This window comes from Dinoponera quadriceps, unplaced genomic scaffold (genome assembly GCF_001313825.1).
Source record: "Dinoponera quadriceps isolate SergipeBrazil2010 unplaced genomic scaffold, ASM131382v1 scaffold1115, whole genome shotgun sequence".
Classification (NCBI taxonomy): domain Eukaryota; kingdom Metazoa; phylum Arthropoda; class Insecta; order Hymenoptera; family Formicidae; genus Dinoponera; species Dinoponera quadriceps.
This window is the reverse complement of record NW_014555233.1, coordinates 526,728-548,341: the sequence shown is the minus strand read 5'-3', so window position 1 is coordinate 548,341 and position 21,614 is coordinate 526,728. Positions and strand designations below refer to the sequence as shown.

The window sequence follows — 21,614 nt, the reverse complement described above, 5'->3', positions numbered from 1 at the left end:
GGCAGATCGCTCACCTTGCGGGTGAGCGGTTGGACCGACTGTACTCCGACAAATAGTTCCTGCGGTTGCTCGTGAGGGTAGCGGTCGACGAGTAGAAGCTGCAGAGCCGAACGAGTATGAACACTTTGACACATAATGCTGTTTCGACAGTTTGGGACCTGCTATCGGCAGCGCGTTCACTCGCTAGAATTTGGACCGACGTCGCGCGGTCGAAGCTCGATCGAAATCGAATCGGTCCACAGTTGCGAGGACCAATGACTGTGAGAAAAATGACGCGACGGTGCACGGCCTCTTCCGTTCTCACTTCTCGCAGTAGATTCTAATCGTTAAGCCAGGCAAACGGAGGCACCGACGAGAAGAGGAAGCGTCGCTTCCGAGTGATTCCGCTGAGGCACGCTTCTGAACGGCGAAACTTCGACCGGGAGTCTGCTCTATCGCGCGAGCTTACTCAGCGTAAACTTGTGCAATACGTGTTCGTGACTGAATGCGAAAACACACGGATCGACTCCTTCCTTCCGATACAACGCGAGCGATGTGCATGAAGGCAATACATAGAGCGAGAAGAAACGAAAGAGCACTTTTGACCTCGTCCCGTTAGACTGCCGATAATCGCCGATCCCCCGAATCAATCACAACCGCGGCACCTGAGCTCCGCGGCACCAACTAACCTTCCTGACGCGCAATAGGATCGTCTGTACTCCGAGGAGATGTAATTCGAGCGCAAACTCGAGCCCGCCGCGGACGACGGCGTGTAGAAGCTGGTGGGCTGGTCAAGAATCGAGCTGGTGCCGCCGGTGGACCGGTACGCGCTGAACTTGGACGTGGAGCTGCCGATACCGCTGGTGGTGGTGGTGCCGGTGGTGCCGCTCGAGTATCTCCGGCTCGGTGAATGCGGCGCCATTGGGCTGGTGCTGTACGAAACTGCTACGGCGCCCGCTTGCCCGCCGCGATGGTACGACATTGCGTCCGGGTCACCGCCGGTCTCTCGCTTTTCCTTCCTGAAGTGCCTGAAATAACAGTGATATTAATGAATAATGTCGACACGATATCTGTACTTGAGCGGACAAAGTACCAACGTCTGTACTATTCGGTAACTTTCGACGGTAACAATCTTAGAGAAATCTAGAGTCTGAAAAATATTTCACGCGAAATGACACTGTATTGACTGAACTGATGAGCGAATATTTTCGCGAAGGCATACAAAACTGGCATTGTGACAAGAAGTAAAAAATTGACGATCGCGCTCTCTCGGAGAATTTCTCGATTCCGAAACCAGCGAGACCACAGATCCCACGTGACTTCCGTTACCGAGAAAAAATGTAACCCTTTTCTTCACTTTTTCCCTTTCGATGTTGCACGCATAACATTATCGGCATGTTTTCTTAATTATTTCAGAACTATATCAATTTTATTCATTGAATTTGCGATTTGTGATATAACGTAATGTAATTTAACTTTTAGTTTTACACGTATTTATATCACTTTTCTTTACTTTTCGTTTTCTTGTCTGCCTATTAAAGAAGTATCACTTCTAATGTATGTGTCTAAATTGCGCTTGAGGGAAATATTCTCTTCCTAAAGCGTTAGCGCTTTTTAGATAAATATTAAAATAATATTAGCTATTTAGATAAATAAAAAACTTTCTCTCTCCTCTTGCTCATTAAAAAACAATGTGTGTAAAAAAACGTTAATTGCCCTTAATCATTGCACTTCGGTAGATCGAGCCCGAACAATGCATTATTCAGCATCTCGCGCAAGCGCTCTGACCCGATAATTCGTCAGGCATGTATAATTAGTCGATTCGCGCACACCTCACGATTCCATTATCAATCGGCATATATTATCGGCCGTATCGATAATTGTATTTTACGGACGTAACGCGATCTCCGGATATCATGATATTCGATAATCGCACGTGCCTAACATGAAACGGGCTCTCCTGTTGTTTTCCTATCGGTATCGCAAGTAGCGCAATACGACAAGCTTAATTCGAGCTTCAGTTTGACCTCGGCTCTAACTCCCTCCCTCTCTCCCTCTCTCTCCCTCCTCTCTCGACTGTCTCGAGTATATCACCTTACCTTGTCCTCCTTTCCTACGGAGCACCTGAGGATTACCATAAGAAAACCATGTCGCAGTCCAGCTGCCAAAGTCGATTATCGTGGATTTATAAGGGAAGGGGGAGGGAATTTGTGTGCTTATCGATTTGTTTCGTCTTTCAGGAGCGCAAAACAGCTGAAGCATGCGGTTAACTGTACATAGACAAGATGGACACGCTTCTTGAACATCGCAGAGTGATTCGACAGCGAACGTTATTTGACATAAGGCTCGAGTATTTATCGAAGCGGGATGACCGTCAATAAGCTTTGTAGCGTAGCGCGTAAACCCCGACTCTTAAAAGGCACAAGATGGTCACTGCGAGGTCGTACAATCGAAGTTTCGATCATCCTTCGTATACCCTTCTATACACTTTCTTCCTTCGATAGTAACGACTGCAGAAAATCGTATGATACGTTCGCCCGTACGAGATTATCCCGGCTGGGGATCTCCTTATCGGTGGACAAATATTTGAACGTTACGTCAAAACTTCGGATTCTTCTCGGCGATACTCACAAGCGAGCGTGCCTCCTTGTTGACGCAGTTAATCTGAATGTATTCTCTTATAATTGCAATTTATCCCAGATAGGCATATTTCGGTACATTGTCTGCATTATGACTAGCGCGTTAACATAAGATAAAATAAATACGTTAATATATGTCCTCATACAACAAGCATTTATCAGTAACACAAAATATTGACCGATGTCGTGAAAATTGCAACAATATTCTGACGTCATAAATGCTGCTTATTTTGTCCGAAAGAGAACGAGATTAATCTGAAATTATTGTATAATAACAAGAAGTCAATGCGCCGATTGGAATTATGGCGTAATAAATAAATATTTCTTAAAACTAGCATATTTTAACTATGTGTAGTGTTGCAATGGCATTACAAAGCATGCATTAAATGTTTGAATACTACAAAGTAAAAATTTTGCGTTAAATTTAACATATTTCACATGTCCCAAACGATCTACACAAATTTTTGTGCTAACTGTTAAGTAACACGAATATGTTGAATATGTCGAAAAGTAACAAATATTATGTAAAAAATGAACACAAAATTAATATCCATAACATGTTAATCGACATTAAAGCGTATTTTAACACATTTACAAGTGTTATATTAACGTTTATACATATTGAATATCGACTCAATGCAAAATATTGAGACAACATGTAAACACAATATGCTAAATTAATACACGGTTATATAAAAAATTTTACAAAAATGTTAACAAGGACCGATTTTAACATGAGTGTAACCAAATATATTTTCTATCTGGGATCGTGAATATTAATATGGCATTCATGTTCAATAGAGACAATAATAATGACAATAACAACACCGATCGAACAGCACATCGTGCCGCATGAGATGAGAGAGGAATCGATGAGTCGCGTGTTATGATCTGCCCTTATTAGTTCGGCGAACGGGGAGGGGGAGGGGGAATAATATCAATTATTTCCCGACTGTGTAAAACCGTGGAGTCGTCCGCGTCTGCACTGACAGTTCAGTAACACCGGCCGGTGTTATATTTAGTCTCTATAAATAATAGTCCTAACGAGGTAAAATGGGCGCGAGATAAGGTCGGAGGAAATCGGAAGGCGCGCGCGTGCGCGCGTATGACCGACTCCGTCGGTCGGGCGACACGCGCGGCGGCAGCGTCGATAGGGCGCGGACTTTTGACGCGCCGATTTTTCCCTCGGCTGTGCGATTTGGCAGCCGGCCCGCTTTCCGCCGTGGTCCGACGCGCAGAACGCGGAATCCGATATAAACCCTGCCGTTTCGTATTTCGTTACAAAGCCATCTCGCGAGCGAGCGAGCGGGCGGACGCGCGCGCGCGCGTAAACTCTTCAACGCGGGATTTTGCAACGCTCGTTAAAAATAAAAATACCTCCGACGCGGGTTGCTACACGCGGCTGCATGAATTAAGGGTGCTCGTGCGCTGCCGATGGCGCGCCTCGTGTTCGCAAAATACCGCGGTGTGAAATGAAATGAAAAAAATTCTCCACGATTTTGCGCTCGAGGAGCGAGAGAGCTCCGAAAGCACTTCGACGGCGCGCTGGTTGGATTATTAGTCGAGTTAAACAATACGCAACACACGACGCAAATATTGGCCCGCAATCACGGCTATCTCGTTGACTTGCCTGCGTCATGGCACGTAGCGGTGCGAGTTCGATCGTTCGCGCGGACGACGGAATGGAAATTTTTGCCGGAAGCCCGATGGCACGAGCGACGACGAGTGTGTGTAAGCGGGGTATCTTCGATAAATTATAGCCCGATGCGGCAACGAGGAAACGCTTCTCCGGCCGGACACTGTTAATCGACGTGTTCGCAACACGTCGATACGCTAAGTGGATAGCTAATAGCTGCGCTTCGCGACATGCCGCGCGCAATCCGCGGAGAGGAGCCGGCGCGGTGGAAAATCGAAGGCAACGTCCGGGTGACGGCTCGATCCGGGGAAAAAAGAAAAGCCGTTTGCGTAAACAGACACCGCACCGTCTAACGCACGCGACACGCTTGCGTCATCGGCGAAACTTTGCGACAAATTACCGCCGTCGTACTCTTGCACTCGCGCGTATACTCATCACACACATGTATACACGCGTGCGTGTTTCCAACGGCGGAGTCAATAACGGGATTACGTGATCGTGTAAGGAACAATGAGAGTGATATAACTGAATTTTCACGCCCATCAAACTCGTTGAAACGCCGTCTCCCTGTTTCTGCGTTCAGCGAGTACGACGGTAGTACAACAAGAATTGTCTATGATTGGTATGGATACTTTCGGATTTACCAATCGTGCATGCATCTTCCGAATGTCGGTCGCTCTATTGTTGTGCTCACTGAACGCAGTCTTTGACGATACCGTTGTAGTTGCGAGCATAGGGATAATCGTGAACGCGTACATGTCACGCGGAATCGAAGTCGGAAATGAAGCGGAAAAGAAGAGATTCCCTCGCTCGATCAATGACGAACGACAATCCACCGCACTCCTGCGATAACGTTACTCCGGCATACTTCAGGACACCCGGTGGACGCGTTATTTGATCGAGATCACGATATTCGATTGCAGTCGGCATACGCGAATCCATTCGATTAGATTGTAGCTTTACGCAATGAGATTCCACGTTTCTCGTCTTTCCTATGGCGACTCGCGCGCTTCTCACTCACTTCGCCGGTACGAACGGGATTTTCGAGCTCGGTTCGACTTATTACGATTTTAATGATCGCGTCACCATGTGGAAATAAATAATATTATAAATGTGAGTCAATAACTATTACCATTTTGAATATTTTTGAAAAATAGAAAAATTATCTTATCAATGAATAGATGAAGACAAAAATGGGTTACATTTACAGAATGTGTTCGAAACGAGGACCGTTGTTGTTATCATTGTAAGATATTTGTCATCTAAACTTTTTTCCTACTTTCACATTCTAAATATATTCTAAGGCCCAAATTTTCATTTCCTGGTTAATTTGTGATTTCGAATTAACCGAATGATGATGTAAAAATGATGTTTTCCCATTTATATCTGGTCAACAATTACACTACAAAATTATCAGTTGAATGATTATATAATGATAACCATCCAGAAAAAAATTGTCTTAAATCAATGATAGATATTCTCATATATAGGAAAGAATATTATAATATTATTAGATTTTTAGTTTTAAATTGAATGCAAGTAATACATACATCAATACAGATTTAATCGAATCAAGATTAAAAATCTTCTAAGAAGATTATAATATTCTTATATATATGAAAATATCTATCATTGATTAAAGACTGGTTTTTTCCGCACATGAACAGAAAAACACGCGAAAAACCAATTTTTGCATCATCATCAGTTAAAGTTTAAACCATAAGTTAACCAGGAAATGAAAAGTCAAGCCTAAATGGTAATGGTGTTACTCAATAAACACCAGCTAACGATAACTTCACAACAATTTAATTACAATTTCCCACGCAATGATTTAACTTATGTACAACGCATGTTATATCGCACTTTGTCAAGCGAGAAATTTTAACATTGATATAACGTTACCGTCGGTGTTTGCTGGGTATCGCCTAACCCCTTGTACATTGATGCAAACGTTCGAGCGTTTCCGAGGTAAGAAGTCCTTGGCTTCGCGAGGTCATTTCCGGGTCGTGTGACGTATCGCAACAACTTACGATAATTAGAGAGTCGCGTATCCGGCAAACGGCGATCATTCTCGCGACCTGTTATTCTTCTATGTCAAATCGATACACCGGTCCCGTGTGGATTACACGCTTCGTGTGTCCCCACGAGGATGAAGCGTATTAACGGGAGAGTAACCGCCGAACGAGCGTCCCACGTCCGCGAAGGAGTAAATTCCGTGACCGGGAAGCTTACGATTCAATTAACTCGCGCAAGACACAACGCGCGAATTATGATGTAACCCCGGCGTAACGCGCGCTCCTTCGCGCTGAGCGGCGTGTTATTAATTAACCCGACCGGCAATTTATCTCCGGCAGACGGATAAACGTCGCCGTCCGTTTGCCGTCCGGCATTAAATGCGAGGTTGAAAAAGTAGCGCAAGTACACACGTGCGGATACGTACGTATTTAGATATACGCGCGCTCACTCAAGGACCGTCCCGAGAGAGGGAGCGGAACGAAGGTATCCGAGTTATCGGATAAATTGCTCCGCACGTGCGACGCTGAGGTGACGCTGAGATTCTCCAAGTGATAACGCGAGATTTTCCGACGTTCTGTCGCGGGAAAATTCATCGTGCCACCCGTGAGCGACAACCCCGTACCTTGGAAGGGATGAAAGGACCGGTATTGCCGTTTCTTCGGTTACGTACTGAGAACAAAGCGACTGGATCGACGAAATCGACGGTTACTCTCATTCAATCCTCATCAAAAAAAAGAATATTATGCCCACTGAACGAATTACGCGTCGGTGCGAAAATTCGTTGCGCTAATAGAAAAAGGCCCTAAAGTCAAATGATTTGAAAACTTTTTTTAATTATATAAAAAAAGTTTAATGTCTGATAAATTATATATAACACGAATGCTTTCAGAAAAAATTCATCGTATTATTTTCGATCACCTTACTTTTTATAATTTATTAGAAAATTGAGTTCTGTCGATAACAGGGTCAGCCTCGGTAATGGGAACTTTTATCCTAGTTGCTGACTAAATCGCGATCGTTGAATCAATTGACAACTCATTAGAGTAACTGTATGATTTGTTCGATAGATTAAACGTTGTGCTTGAAAGAATTTTGTTCGTTTAAGCAAAATTTCGCTGATTCTGTCACTTTTTTTTATATGTGTGCACACGGAAGAAATATTTCAGTTCCCGCAACTGAATGAAGGCCAGATAAAAACTTGGTAACGAGAAATGATACGTCTCTGATACCACGACTGAGAACATTCGTGTGAACATTCAGCTGCATTAAATTCGGTCGGGACAACTGAGAGCAATTGACTGAGCAGAAACTTCCTGCAGGAATATCTTCCTATTCTTACAACCGAATTTTTCGTCTGGCCCTCGGGCAACGGAAAATTCAGTTATACCGACGCAATTGTTCTTTCTGTGCAAAATTTGAGGAAAATTCGAATTTGTAGATCGTTTGACCGCTTTCTGTCGGAGGAAAATTCACCACATAATTTGTGAGCGAGAATCCCGCATCTCGGAAGAAAAGAAGATCGTTTCCTCGATATTCCGTGCAGGAAGAAAATTGGAATTCGAGTACGTCTGACCGCTTTCTGTCGGAAGAAAATCCGTCGCGTAATTCGAGAACGAATAATTCAGGAAGAAAAAAGACCAATAACCGTTCCTCCAATCTTCAGGGTTTGGAGAAAATTAGAATCCGTGAACTGTTTGACCGCTTAATGTCGGAGGAAAATTCAGTATCTCTTGGAAGAGGAAACATACAAAAAGAAAAATAATAATTCCGTTAGTGTAATTGAATCTTCCCGTTGTCTTGAAAAAAAGCAGACCAGACAAAAAACTCAGTTATAGAAACAGAAAGATTCCGGTAGAAAATCTCCACTCAGTTGTTTTCAATCATCTCAATCGACCTTTGACACAGCCGAACGTTCAGACGAACTTTTTCGGTCGCGATAACAGAAATATCACATCTCGCCATCGCATTTCTGTTAAGTTTGTCCATGTTAAGCCTATATCGGACTAAGCATTATAAATTGAAATTAAGTTGAAATTTGATCAATCAGTGCAAAGTTGTATCGGACTGTGCATTATAAATTGAAATTTGATCAATCAGTGCAAAGTTAACTAAATTTCATTAAATTTGAGTTTACTGAACTTGGCATTGATTGGCCGGATTCAATCCAATCTCAATCTCCAATGCGCAGTCCGATGACAGGCTTTACGCGAACTGAAATTCTTTCTGCCCGCAAATATACGATTTTTTTCTCAAAGCTGGAGAAAAAGAAATTCGGAGTCCACGAACACGCTTGATCGTTTTCCGTCGGCGGGAAATAGGGAAAGAAATTCACGTAACTCGCGAGCGATAACTCAATATCTTCAGAGGGCGAGCGATAACGACTATCTGTCCCTGCACGGTTCCCAGACTCCGCAGGGAGATTAGAATCCATGAATCCGTTGACCCGCTTTTCCAGTGAGGCACAGGATTAATTCTCGCGTAGCAAAGCCCGTTCGACCCGCGTTACGTACGTGGGATTGATGGATGTGTTCCGACGACTTTAAGGCTTCGCCGGGAGCACGCTAGAGAGAAGCGACTAATCGATATCCTATCTTCCGCAGCGGGCATAAACGAAATGGAAAACGACGTTGAAATATTCCTCGGCCGCCCGTGCGCCCCCCGACGACGGGCCGAACCCGGCAGACTTTTTGCTGCCTCTCTTTCTCTTCTCCGTTTCTTTTCTTCTTTCCGAGCCATTGCGAATGCAACGAGAGAGAGAGAGAGAGAGAACGCGCGCGTGCTGCGCGGATCGATGGTGCGGCGTCGTAAGGTCAGTGTCGATTAATGTCATAAGCAGCTCGAATTCGCGAGCTAAAATGTGTCACGATTTCATATTTAGCTCGCGTGGCCGCGTCACGACACAAATAACTCCGCGGCGTTGTTTCTCGTTGCTCGAGAGAGCGCGCGCGCTTTTACTTTCTCCCGTTGTGCGACACCGGGAGAAGTGGATCTCGGCCGGCACGTCGCGGATTCACTCACTCGAATTCGTCAAGTGGAGCGAATCAACGCGGATCACTTTATCGCGTGTAAATGATAGCTCGGTGATTACAGAGTGACGTAACACGCTGCGCTCCTCGTGCGTGATCTCCCTCTTGAGATTTACGCTCCGAGCGTTTATCGCTCGATCACCGAACGACCGATAAAGCTGTCGAACTCGGTGAACGGCGACGATTCCGGCTGTGGGATCGTCGCGATTTGCACACAGTGCGTCCGCGTCGACCGCTTTGCATTTCGCAGCGTAACGATTTTGCGCGCGATGAGTCGCGCATTCGCGTATGTCGGAATACGCGCGTCAGCCTCCCGAGATGCCTCGGATGATACACCGGATCGTGAAAATTAGACGTCGTCGTCGTCATCGTCGTCGTAGCGATCAACGGATCTCGCGTGCGCCAGCGAACACGCGAAGCGTGTCACCAAATGCGTGGTCGCTCCGGACTGTTTTTTTCCTTATTTCTGGTTCGTCGCGACGCACGACGATGCGCTGCACCGACATCGGGCGATTTTCACTTGATCTGAGTATACACCAAAGCCCGTATTCTGAGCTCACTTTCGCCGATAAAAGTGTCTTTAAAAGCCACCTAAGTGCTTGGAAGCCACCTAATTGGCTGAAAAGCCGCATTTGAGACACTTTTATCGATAAAAAGAGAGTTCAGAATACGAGTTTAAGCAAACTAACGAGAAATGGAACGACGAATGCGAACTTTCGTCGTTACAATTTGGAAAATGTGGTACGCTACGACGAATCGGAACAGGATGTTTTGGGCCGATTTGTTTACAAGGCGGTTTCATCAGAGAAAATTTATGCGCATTTGGACGCGAATATACACTTTCATGTTACACATTCGCTATTCGTTCGCTCAGTGTACACTATAGTCGTAAAGTTCCGCGAGAAATCCGTTTTTCCCCATTTTTTTCGCGGATTTGTTTCTGACCTTCTTTATGGAAAAAAGTAAATGCGGCGGGTTTTAACCGAACGCACGTGAATTTTTCTAAACGAATTCTTGCACCCTTGGGACAAAGGTCGGGGATTTCGCGGAAAAATTCGGGAAAAAACGAGTCTTTTCCGAAATTTTAAAATTACAGTGTATACCCACCTTTACTGATTCCAGTATGCAAGAAACGTTAAATCAATCTTTCGAAACACTGATTTTATGTGGATTTTATATAAACATTTTGACGTAATATTTTATGAATATTTTTAAACTGTTACTTGATAATATAATATCCCTAAATATTACAAACATAAAGTAGAAACATTATTTTTAATGTTTCGGTCAAATACTGTTAACAATGACGTTGTACAAAATTAAAGACAACATATTTAAATGTTACACGTTATAAGATACTGTAATAACGTTGTGTTAATGATTTCTTGCTTACTGGAGTACGAGCATCATTCTGTCTTTGTTCAACAGAGTGAGATAATAATTACTACTGCCGCTCAAGTATTTTAGAAAAATAACAATATTTTATCAACTAGATTTTATCACTAGACTAGAAAATTAAAAAGCTTTCATTCACAGAAGGTGTTCGGAGTAACGACCTCTGATATCTCACTGTGCAATTTCTGATAAATAAACTTTTCCCCCCTATTTTCACATTTGGAAAATGTTCGAGGTAGTAATAGTCATTGTCTCACTCTGTACATTCAACGAGCGACCAAGACGAGCTGCTGATGCTTGCGCCGACTTGTGTCACTAAACAGAAAGCGCTCATTAAAGCTTTCTTCGCGATCGCACTGGATTCCTTTCGCGCGCGTCGTTTTGTGTTCCTTCACTCGGATTCCTCGTCTCTCCTTGGCGGGACTCGACCACGTCAACATCGATTGACCGATCGCAACATTGCGAAAACAAATCTGCCGTGGGATTTTCAGTCGTGGTTTCTTAAGATAGCCGGCCCGTGATAATATTGTTGGGAATAATACAACGGGAAGAAGCTCGAAGAATCTGTGTGCTAAATGTTTATAAACATGATTTTTTATACACAGCTTGGACATTATAGTAAGAGAATATCAATCAAACTTAATGTTTGGAAACTCATAAGAAAATAATCGTTTTTCGCGCCTTGACATGTAATATTTTTTAACTGGAACCGCCGTATTACACATGTACGAATGTATCATATGTACCGATAGACACACACACACAAATGCAAGCTATTAGAAAAATTTTCGCGATTTTGGATTTTTCTGCATTTTTCTCGTAATTTTCGCATTTTTACGTGCCGATTACAGAGCTTCAAGATTATTTAATCGTTCCACTTTTAAGAAAATGTCTAAACCAAGAGGCACGAAGGGAAGTAGCGCGTGTATTTGCCAAATTTTTATAGGTTAGCTGTCATATATTTCAATCGTAGGATTAGGAGAGAAACCTTAAGAAACCACGGCTGAAAAACCCACGGCAGATTCGCTTTCGCGATCTGAAACTGTGTACTTTGCGTATCAACTTCCGGAAAACTATGCTCAATGATCTTCTGTAATTTTTTTCATACCTCCACACGTCTCTTTCATCGTCTTCTCGTTTTTCACCAAAACCGTAAGAGTAGTTCGGTCGGTGAGAATTAAAAACGTAACATTGGACGTCACTTTTCATTAATAATTCCATCAAAAATTGAAAAGATTCCTAAGAAAAGATTAATTTACGGACCTTAGATGCTCCTTTCTTTTAACGGTATTCACTAGCGGGATAGAATCGTGCGTATCACTAGATGCAATATTTTTCACCGAACACGTTATTCACGGCTACGCGGTAACCTAACCCTTGTCTGAGCGAGACGCGAGGTACGTCCGCACAAGGCGACGGATCGTTCGGCTCCCGAACGGCTTTTCATAACCAAAAACGTGAAAGATACACGCAAATACAAACGTTAGGAGAATCGTCCTGTAGCAGAATGAGGTAGCCGAATGTTGTCCTGTTTTGCGTCCTTCCGAACTCGCGAGCGCCTATGCGGCAAAAGTCAATCGCCGACGGGAGAGAGGAAGAGCGAAAAGGAGAGAATGAGAGAGAGAGAGAGAAAGAAGGTCGATGAAAATACTCACGACGACGACGACGCGGAGGACGACGACGAGGAGGAGGTGGTGGTGGAGCAGGAGGAGCGCAGGTCGCGGCGAAGAATCCGGGAAACCGACTCGGCCGGTACTCGTCCGTTATCGAGACTGAGGAACGTGACACCTAGCAACCGCTCGCGTCTCCTCGCTCATGTCGCGGACGCGAATTCTCCCGGGGGGAAGCGAGTGGATCAGGTCGCGGTGGACGCGCGCGCGGATCGAGCGGCTTCGGCGGGTCGACTAGCTCGATGAGCGAGCACGACGAGCCATCCCGTTGACGGTGCCGACGACGGTGACGTCACCCACCGGGAACGTACGCTCCGAATTCCGAGCGGGCGCCGCGAACGGGGCGGCCGAGGAGGAGAGGCGAGAAGATAGTCGCGCAGCGCGGAGCGCGCGCGTATGCGGGCGCGATCGATTTTCGCGCTGCGCTCGAAACAACTTTCCGTTGGTTAATGTATGTGTATATACATATATGTATATAGGCGCTTTTTCTCTTTCTCTCCCTCTCTCTCTGGCGCGTCTTTCAGCACTCTCGCGTGTACGACGAGTGTAGGGTACGACCATGCACGCGCGTCTCCTCTCTCGAGCGATTACCGTTAAACAATGTCGTCGTCGTCGACGTACCGCAAGCCCGGTGTGTATTTACCTCTCGTCGACACTCCTCGCCTTCAGTCCGGCCGACCGACTAGCCGTATCGCGAGATCCTCGCGGCACTGGCCCGCCAGCAACGTGCGCGCACAAACAATATGGCGACACAAGGTTGCCGATTTCCGCGTCATGACAGTCATCGCATCGTCCGCGGCGCGACGATACGACGGCGGCCGCGGTAACGACGGCGACGTTCTGCGCTAGCGCAGAAGCGCCTTGGCACGCCGTGCCGCGGTGCGGACGCACCGGAAACGACGCGACCCGTCGCCGGGAGGATCGCCGCGGCCCGTTCGAAAAGCCGCCGCTCGAGCAGCGGCGGTTTCTCGCCTCGGGGGGCGGATGGTGTACCAAGTTTCCTTGCGGTTTTTCTTCGTTTCTCCTCGCCTCGCTGCCCGTTGAACGATACACGAACAGTCTTAGGAATGTAAGAATTTATTTTCAACGTACGTGTGTCGGTTCGTAAATCTAAAAGTGTACATCGACGAATCTTCGTCTCTCTCTCTCTCTCTTCGTGCTTCGTGTGGACGATACACGAGCGGCCTTCCAGGTGTAAGAATTTATTTTCAACGTGTGTGTGTGTCAGATCGTAAATCTAAAAATTGTACATCTTCGACGAACCTTCGTCTCTCTTCGTGTTTCATGAACGACACACGAACAGTCTTGGTGGTAAAATTAAGCGAAATTTATTTTCAACGTGTGCGTAACGAATCGTAAATCTAAGAAATTACATCCTCGACGAACCTTCGTCTATCTCGTGTTTCATGAACGACACACGAACGGTCTTGGTGACAAAATCAAGCGAAATTTATTTTCAACGTATGTGTGTAACGAATTGTAAATCTAAGAAATTACATCTTCGACGAACCTTCGTCTCCCTTTCTCCTTAACAAATGAAGATTTATTCGATAAATAAAGCTTCATTTTCCGTTCTTTCTTTCTTCATCGAGTCGTACTGTACAAAGTGTTTTATATGTATACTTTACGTCGATTCCTTGCTACATTGTTTCTCTACATAACTGGCGGCCAGCTGATGTACGCGGGCCACGTCCTCGGACGTGCCGTGTTTCTCCTCGAAACTCACGAACTTCTGGAACAGCGTTCTCATCTTCCTTACTGGGAGCGTCTGGGCGACCGCTCGATTCAATACTCTCCTACGAAAATGCATGATGTTGAAATGAAACGGTCAACGTACTCACCGAGAAGAAACCTGTATTGCGTATAAGTGGCTCGCACCTGGCTATTTCGAGATCCCCGGTTTTCACCAGACAGTCTATGTAAGAGGACCACACGTCGACACGCTTGGGATAGGAACTCAGGATCTGCTCGAACAAAGTCTGCGACCGCTCCTTGTCTCCCAGTTTGTTCTCCAAATTCGCGAATCTTACCATCAAGTTTACGTCTGCGGGAGAAATGCACACGGAAAATCCACGTTACGTACATACACTGAGAATATAAAATATGCCGTTTTATTTATTAAACAAAACGTTTCTCTATTATATATTGTATACCAAGTTTGGGAAAGCTACTTTTCAAGAGCAACTCGTTTTCATTTCGGAAAATCACCGTTATCGTTACCCGAGCAGCAAAGTGAGTCGTTACGGTTTCCGCTATTTTCCTCACCAAGTTTCGACGATCTTTTTGAGTGATTTGTTATCGCTCATCTCGCATATAGAGAAAGCTCTGTACATGCAAAATAACGATCAAAGTAACGGTTACATTCTCGTTAACGTTACCCAAAAGTATAATTACGTTACCATAATTATTATAACTAATGAGGAAAAATAACGCGTTACTGAGAAAAGGGAACTTGTATATGTACTCTATGTGTACGAAATAACGATAAAAGTGACGGTTATATTCGTCAATGTTAGCCAAAGATACAATTACGTAATTTTCCTAACTAATGAGAAGAAATAACGCCGAAGGGAAGGAACTTGTAGATGTACTCTGTGCGCGCGAAATAACGATAAAAGCAACGGTTATATTCGTCAACCACGTCGGCCGAAGATATAATTACGTTACCGTAATCTTCGTAACTAATGAGAGGAAAATTAACGCTGTTACCAGACCGTTACTGAGGAAGGAGGAGCCACTTGCGGCGGTAACAGCGTTACAAGTGATGCGTTACTTCCGCATTATGTACACAACGCAACGCTTTACGCAACAACAAAACGTGAGCACTCACGCTGAGACGCCGGCAGAGATTGCAACGCCCGTTGCATGACGTGACGTGACTTCTCTTTGAGCCCGATCTTCAGGAACGCGGCGCCGCAGTCCACCCACATCCCGAAATCTTGCTTGAACTTGCCGGTCATGGTGGTGATCAATTTTTCCAGCTCGGCCCGCCTGCCAGCGTCCACGTGCACGCTCAACATGTGCGTGTATACCTTCAGCGCGTCGTTCGCCTTAACCGCCTCCTGGAACACGTCGTTCAGGGAGTCGGACGTGCCGTACTTGGACTCGAGGTTCAGCCAGGCGTTCCACACGTTCAGCTGCTCGTTCTCCTCGCGGAAGTTTATCGCCTTGATGGCTCGCCTCGCGACCGCCCTCGCTTTGTCGATCTCCGTGGCCTGCAGATGGTACGCCATGTACTGCAGCCACACCAACGAGCTGTCCGGGCTGGACAGGACCAACCTGTCGAACTGGTCGATCGAATTGGGCATTTGGTTGCTCGCCAAAGCCTCCTCCCGCTGGCGGATCTCGCGTTCCTTCTGCCGTTCCTGCTCCCGGCGCTCGGCCGCGCTCGGTTTCTTCTTCTTCTTCTTCGGCTCTTCCGCGGGCTCCTCCTCGTCGTCGCTGGACGTCTCGCTAACGGGGACCACGGTCGAGCTTGGCGTATCGTCCCAGTTAAATCCGCATTCTGGAATATGCGGTCTTTCCGCTATCGACAGTGTGTTCTCTGCGCTGCTCTCGTCGGTAGAATCTTCGCCCGACGCGGAGATCTCGTCTATACTCTTTATCTTGACCCCCTCCTCTTCGGCTGTTACTTTTTTCTTAATCCTTTTCTTCTTCATACTGCCTTCTTCTTCATGTTCACGTCCCACTTCGGCTTTTGCTTTGCCCGATCGCCCGCTGGCCTCACTTTTCTTCGAAGCGGCGGTCTTACCTCGGTCGATATTACTCGCTTTATTTTTGGACTTTCTCTTGCCGGCGGCACCACCGTCATCCGCTTCCCCGTCGTCGACCTCCACCTTTGGTTTCTTAGCGCTCGTTGAAGCCGCGTCTTCCTGCTGCGCGGACGTCTTTCTCTTCAGCTTTTTGTCCGCGCCGGAAGTCGACTGCTTAGCCGTCGCTCTGGGAGTCTCGAATGCAGACTTCAGCATGCCGATCGGAACGATGTCGGACTCGTTTCCCTTGAGCACCACGTACAACCGGATCTTGGCGTGTACCACGTAAGGCCTCAAGTCGGGAGCGAGGTCGTTCAAGTGCCGGCGGACCGGCAGGGCCAGCAGGTATCCTGAACCGCCGCGTTTCACGAGGACAAGTATCAACCAGTTGGTAATCATCAGGATCTCTCCTCTCAGCACGATCGTCTCAGGAAGCTGCGGCAGTTTTTTCTGCTTGGAGCTGATGCCGTTCACTATCCTCGGCAACAACGACACGTCGACGAGTTCGTGGATGTAGTTCTTCCACAGGATCGTACCGTACACCTTGTCGCCGACCTTAGGCTCGGTGACGTAATGATCTTTGCGCACCACACCCGTCAATTGATTGTCCAACCGAAGCACGAGGCCATGTTCGGTGATCTTCTCGACCTTGCCGTAGACCTTCTGACCCAAGGTCACCGACGAGATCGGCTTGTTCTTGTAGAACACGTTGGTCGCCAGTTCCGACAGTTTGTTGAGGTACAAGCTCAAGACATCCACCGCCGCCAGCATCTTCGTCCCGTGCTCCAGCGGGCTCTCCCACACGTCCTTCAACGCCATCGTCAGCCCCAGTTGTTTCTCTCGCTTGTTGACGGTCGTGACTTTGACGAAGAGTATCTGGTTCACGCGCAACAGCTCGTAGTTGCTGATATTCTTGTACAAGACGAACCCGAAAGTGGAGTAATCCTCGATCGGCAGGATCACTCTCACGCCGTCCTGCGAAATGTCCCTGATTGTGCACGGAATGCAATCGCCCACTTTCAGCGCGTCGAAGCTCCTGTACTGCTCCTGCGTCACATAAGTGCATGACATTATGACGCTCGGCTGCGTGGAGAAGACGTAAGCGGACATGGTGTCGCCGGGGGTGCATTTGGACGCAAGCAGACTGCCGATCTCCATACACGGGGACATGTGACCGGCCGGCAAAAAGCCGATCGCGACCTCCTCGTCGTCCGTCTTGCGAATTCTCAGGTGTATCCCTTCGACGGACGACTCCACGACCGTTCCTTCCACCAGATCGCCGATCTTCACGCCAACGGGCTGCAGTTGCTTCCGTTCTCCAGTGATTATCCTCAGTTTCATTCTATTCTCGTTCTTCTCCACCGAGTCGATGAGCACTCGGACGGTCTGTCCCACCGTGTAATTCCAGTTGATGTCGGATATGTTGCTGTCCAATACGGTGCGAGGGACCCAACCCTTCACGTCGCCGTAGAACCTCACCAACAGGCCGTTCTTGTTTATCTTGTTGATCGTACCGTGGTATTTCCGTTGGCTTTGCGCCTCGTTGATATCCTGCAGAATCGGCAGCTCGCTCTTTATCAGCGACCGCTTGAGCGTGAACCTTACATTGCGCTTCTCGTTGTTGATGCTCAAGACTCTCGCCTCGACGTTGTCTCCAACTTTCAGCTTATTCAACTCGCTCGGGCCGTTGTCGGACACATGTTCCGGCGCGACGACTCCGTAAATCTTGCCCACCTGCACGTGCACGAAGCTAAACTTCGCGTCGATTTTCGTGAGCCTGACGGTGAGAATGTCACCGATCTTGAGATCTGTGAGGGAGAAGTATCTCTGCTGCAAGGTTTCCTTTTCCATCGTGCAGACATAAAGATGTTCCATCCAATTGTACGAAAGTATCCTACATCGGTGCACGGAGCCTCGTTCGAAATCCCTCGGGACTTTGTCAAATGGCACGTCGGTTCTACGTAAGGAGACGAAGCCGCGTAAACGGGACTTGGTTAACTTGAATATTATCCCATTGGATTCTCTGTACAATACTTTGGCCTTCTTTATAACGTCACCCACTTGCAGCCTTTCCTTCTCGGACTCGTCAGTTAGCAGGCTGAAGTATGCGAATTTCACTGTTGGCATTATGTACAGTAATGTGCCGGTCACCTCTGTGTCATCCACGTACGTGGATAAAGGATTGTCTAAGTAAATTTGGTTGATGTATCCAACTTGATCTTTTCCAAACGTAACTTGCAAGCCGTTCGTAAGGACCTTCGTTACACAAAGCGACAGTTTTGTCCCTGGTGTTAGAGCATCCAGGGATTCTATGTCGTGTGTACTGACACTGTCGACTTTTTTCTTCTTGGCCAATAATTTGATAACGGAGACCTGATCGACTGTTTTTATCTCCTTGATGGCACATATAATTTGATTACCTGGAACTGTGTAATTTAAAATATTAATGATTCATATCACAAATATGTTTCATATGAAAATGATAATTGATATATGTAATAATAATAATAAATTATATACATGAAACAATTAATTATACTTACAATATTTTTTCTCTTTGTCAACATGCTTGGTAGCAAGGAATGCTCTGACATTAGCTATGCCTGTGTCTACCACATAGCCATGATCCTCCATACTTTTAATACTGCATGCTATTTTTGTGTTTTTCATGAGATAACTATTATCAATATTTTGGTTTATGAACTGAGGTTCTAGAGATAAACTATACAACCATTTTCCATCAGGATTCACGCTTTTAACATAACATACCACATAATCGCCAGTATCATACAAATCTGGTAAAGATTTAAACTCATCTGTTTGGACACCTTCCGTATTGATTATATTTTGTATCATAATTGTGTAAGATTCACTGAGATCTGTGACTTGTACATGTCCCAGAAGTCCACCTGGTATGGACACAATTAATTCGTATTCAGTGACTTTAGAAATCCTGCCAAGAAGGATCATTCCTTCACATAACGTTGCATTAGATAAACGTCCCGCAGTATTGGCTACAAAAGCTGTTTCTTCCGCGATTGTGTCATTATGTTGCTTCTTCGACTCAGTTTTATGTTTCTTGTTGGATTTAGGCTTCTGAACAAACAGCTAAGACAAAAATACTATGTTAACTGTAATCACATGATTATATTTTTGTATATAAATTTTTCCAAGTTTTACATACAAAAATCTATACTAACGAATTATTTTCTATACTTTTAAATATAAATCTAGAGACAGTTATTAATTTAATATGTAAAACGAAAATAAATCTTTGAATACGTACTACATTTGAAGATTTCTTAACTTCAACTTTCTTCCCTCCTCTGGGAAAACTTTTCAACGTCATCTGAGGATATTTTAAGTAATAATAATGTTAATTGGAAAGCGGTTAAGAATATTTTAATACAGGTTAAGTGGCGGTGAATTTGCTTCGATACAGATTTAATTTAATTTAATAACAAACGATCACCAATGCAAGAAATTTCCAAGAATATTATACTGTAGTTAAAATTGCATATCACACTTACTTTTATGATTTATATAAAGTAAACAAATATAGAAGAAAAACTGGATCAGCATATATGTAACGGAACATACCATTTAAACCACGTGCAACTTGCGTGTAAGCGATGGTCTGTTTCTTTTAACTGAACCGGCTGCACTAGTCCAAGAAATTTACACACACTAAAAGCATGAGAATCTCATACGTACGTCTCATACGCTTCAATGTGTATGTGAATTTCTTGAAATAGCGTGCAGCTAGTCCAACTAAAAAGAACAGACCATCGATTACCGTGTAGGTAAAGTCAAATCCGGTTTGAGTTCGTCCTAACATTATTTATTACCATACATCAACGCTGCATGATACAGAGCACTGCATTATTGACCGTCGACTCAAACCGCTTTGGAGCCTGCGTATCACGTATTTTCATTTATTTATTACAAGAATTCTAGCTGGACGCAAAATTAGCGTTTATTTGTACTCGACCAAGGTTCGACTTTGTGAAAATAATCTTCGTCGAGTGAATTACGAATTGACTCGACTTCTCAGTGAGGGATGTAGACAATTCGGAGCGTGCCTTTCAGCTGGGAGTGTGGCGGCTCCTGTAATCCGGCTACTCGGAGGCTGGTTATGTCGGAGGGTCTGAGGTCGGGGGTTACTGCTGGTGCAGGGCTCACGTTGACTGGGCGTCCGCACTAAGCTCGCCATCAATATGGGCACCCCGGAGGAGTCCGGGGTGACCAGGTTGGCTAAGGAGAGGCGAACCGGGCCAGAGGGGAAACCCAGCAGCCAAAAGTCTCCGTGGCGGGCAGTAGTGGGATCGCGCCCGGGAGTGGTACCGCATGGGCAGCCTGGCTAATATGATCCGACACATAACCTTTTGCCACTTTTTTTTCGAATTATTCCAATAATCTTCTAAATGTTTCTGATCATTTCCATGAAAAAATTTGATTTTTCTCAGATTTTTTTGTCATATTTTTTTGAAATTACGTGCTCCCCTCCTATATAGTGACGTCTATAAAGAGGAATTGTGAATTTTCATTCATACGTGGATTTTACAGTCCTTTTTACGATCTCTGGATAAAAATAATCCAATAATTGTGCTTTTAAATAGCTATACTAACCCTTTGCACTCCGTTGCCCCCTCAGGGGAATTTTAGTATATCACTCGGATGTCCCCTCTGAGGGGACATAAAAGTTTATTAGTGATTACGGGGAATCAACTTATTCCAGCACAACTTTTTGAGAAATGCATGTTTCCCTGAAGATTTCTCTTGAAATGGCACAAGAAATCAAATCAAAATATGGTAAAATTACTAAGATATATAAAAAAACACGTCCATCCACATCTTCGGCGGACAATAGACTAAATAATAAACTACATATTCCCGATGTGGGAGAAAGAAAACGGGACTGTATTGTTTGTTCTGACAGGAAAACACCTGGTGGAAAACGTCAAACTACTTATTATTGTCAAACGTGCACAAATCAGCCTGCAATGCATATTGGGGAGTGCTTCAAAGTTTATCATACTGTACAAAATTATAAAAAATAAAATATTGATTTTTTTTGCAAATATATATTTCTCGATGTCTACCAATTCATATAAGTCCAATATCATTATAATACGTTACTTGGTTCCAAAACTATACTACATAATATTTCGTAAATGTACGTTTCTGCGACAAAGTGGCGCTGAGTAGCTGGTAGCTAACGTCTAGAATGGTTCGGAGTGCAAAGGGTTAATATATTATTTTATCAAATTCTGTTGTATAAAATACTGATAAGAATGTGGCAGTCCAGAATGGTTCGGAGTGCAAAGGGTTAATATATTATTTTATCAAATTCTGTTGTATAAAATATTGATAAAAATGTGGCAGTTGATTCCATATCTTGGAGAAAAACTAATAAATCTATGAAATATACAAATACGAAAATTGTTAAATCTTACAACGTTTACAAGATAAAAATAAGAGATATTAGAAAAAGGAAGAAC

At 44.9% G+C, this 21,614-nt stretch overlaps 2 protein-coding genes across 8 annotated transcripts in view; both read right to left on the bottom strand.

The window, feature by feature from the left end:
• The window catches only part of LOC106743633 (ubiquitin carboxyl-terminal hydrolase 2), a 23,229-nt gene extending 10,068 nt beyond the window's left edge, over nt 1-13,161 (bottom strand). The window contains exons 1-3 of one of the 5 annotated variants that reach the window (XM_014617654.1): nt 13,005-13,161; nt 669-1,007; nt 15-98 (exon numbers count right to left, since the gene is read on the bottom strand). In XM_014617654.1, coding sequence (XP_014473140.1) covers nt 15-98; nt 669-961 — 377 coding nt within the window. In that variant the 5' untranslated portion in view covers nt 962-1,007; nt 13,005-13,161. Of the gene's footprint in view, nt 1-14; nt 99-668; nt 1,008-12,173; nt 12,251-12,346; nt 12,609-13,004 lie in introns of those variants that run through there. The other 4 variants (XM_014617658.1, XM_014617655.1, XM_014617656.1 and 1 more) reach the window with 4 other exon arrangements.
• Nucleotides 13,162-13,666: 505 nt separating this feature from the next.
• On the bottom strand, nt 13,667-19,863 carry LOC106743668 (protein RRP5 homolog). 3 transcript variants are annotated; one of them, XM_014617734.1, is made up of 6 exons: nt 19,644-19,863; nt 19,400-19,462; nt 18,657-19,221; nt 15,192-18,539; nt 14,240-14,405; nt 13,667-14,157 (listed from the first exon to the last, which is right to left on the bottom strand). In XM_014617734.1, the coding sequence occupies exons 2-6, from the start codon at nt 19,460-19,462 to the stop codon at nt 13,986-13,988; spliced, it is 4,314 nt and encodes a 1,437-aa protein (XP_014473220.1). In that variant the 5' UTR covers nt 19,644-19,863; the 3' UTR covers nt 13,667-13,985. The 3 variants fall into 3 exon arrangements, with proteins under 3 accessions (XP_014473220.1, XP_014473219.1, XP_014473221.1); XM_014617733.1 differs by having other exon boundaries at nt 19,714-19,863; XM_014617735.1 differs by lacking the exons at nt 19,400-19,462; nt 19,644-19,863 and having other exon boundaries at nt 18,657-18,790; nt 18,883-19,007.
• Nucleotides 19,864-21,614: the final 1,751 nt, after the last annotated feature.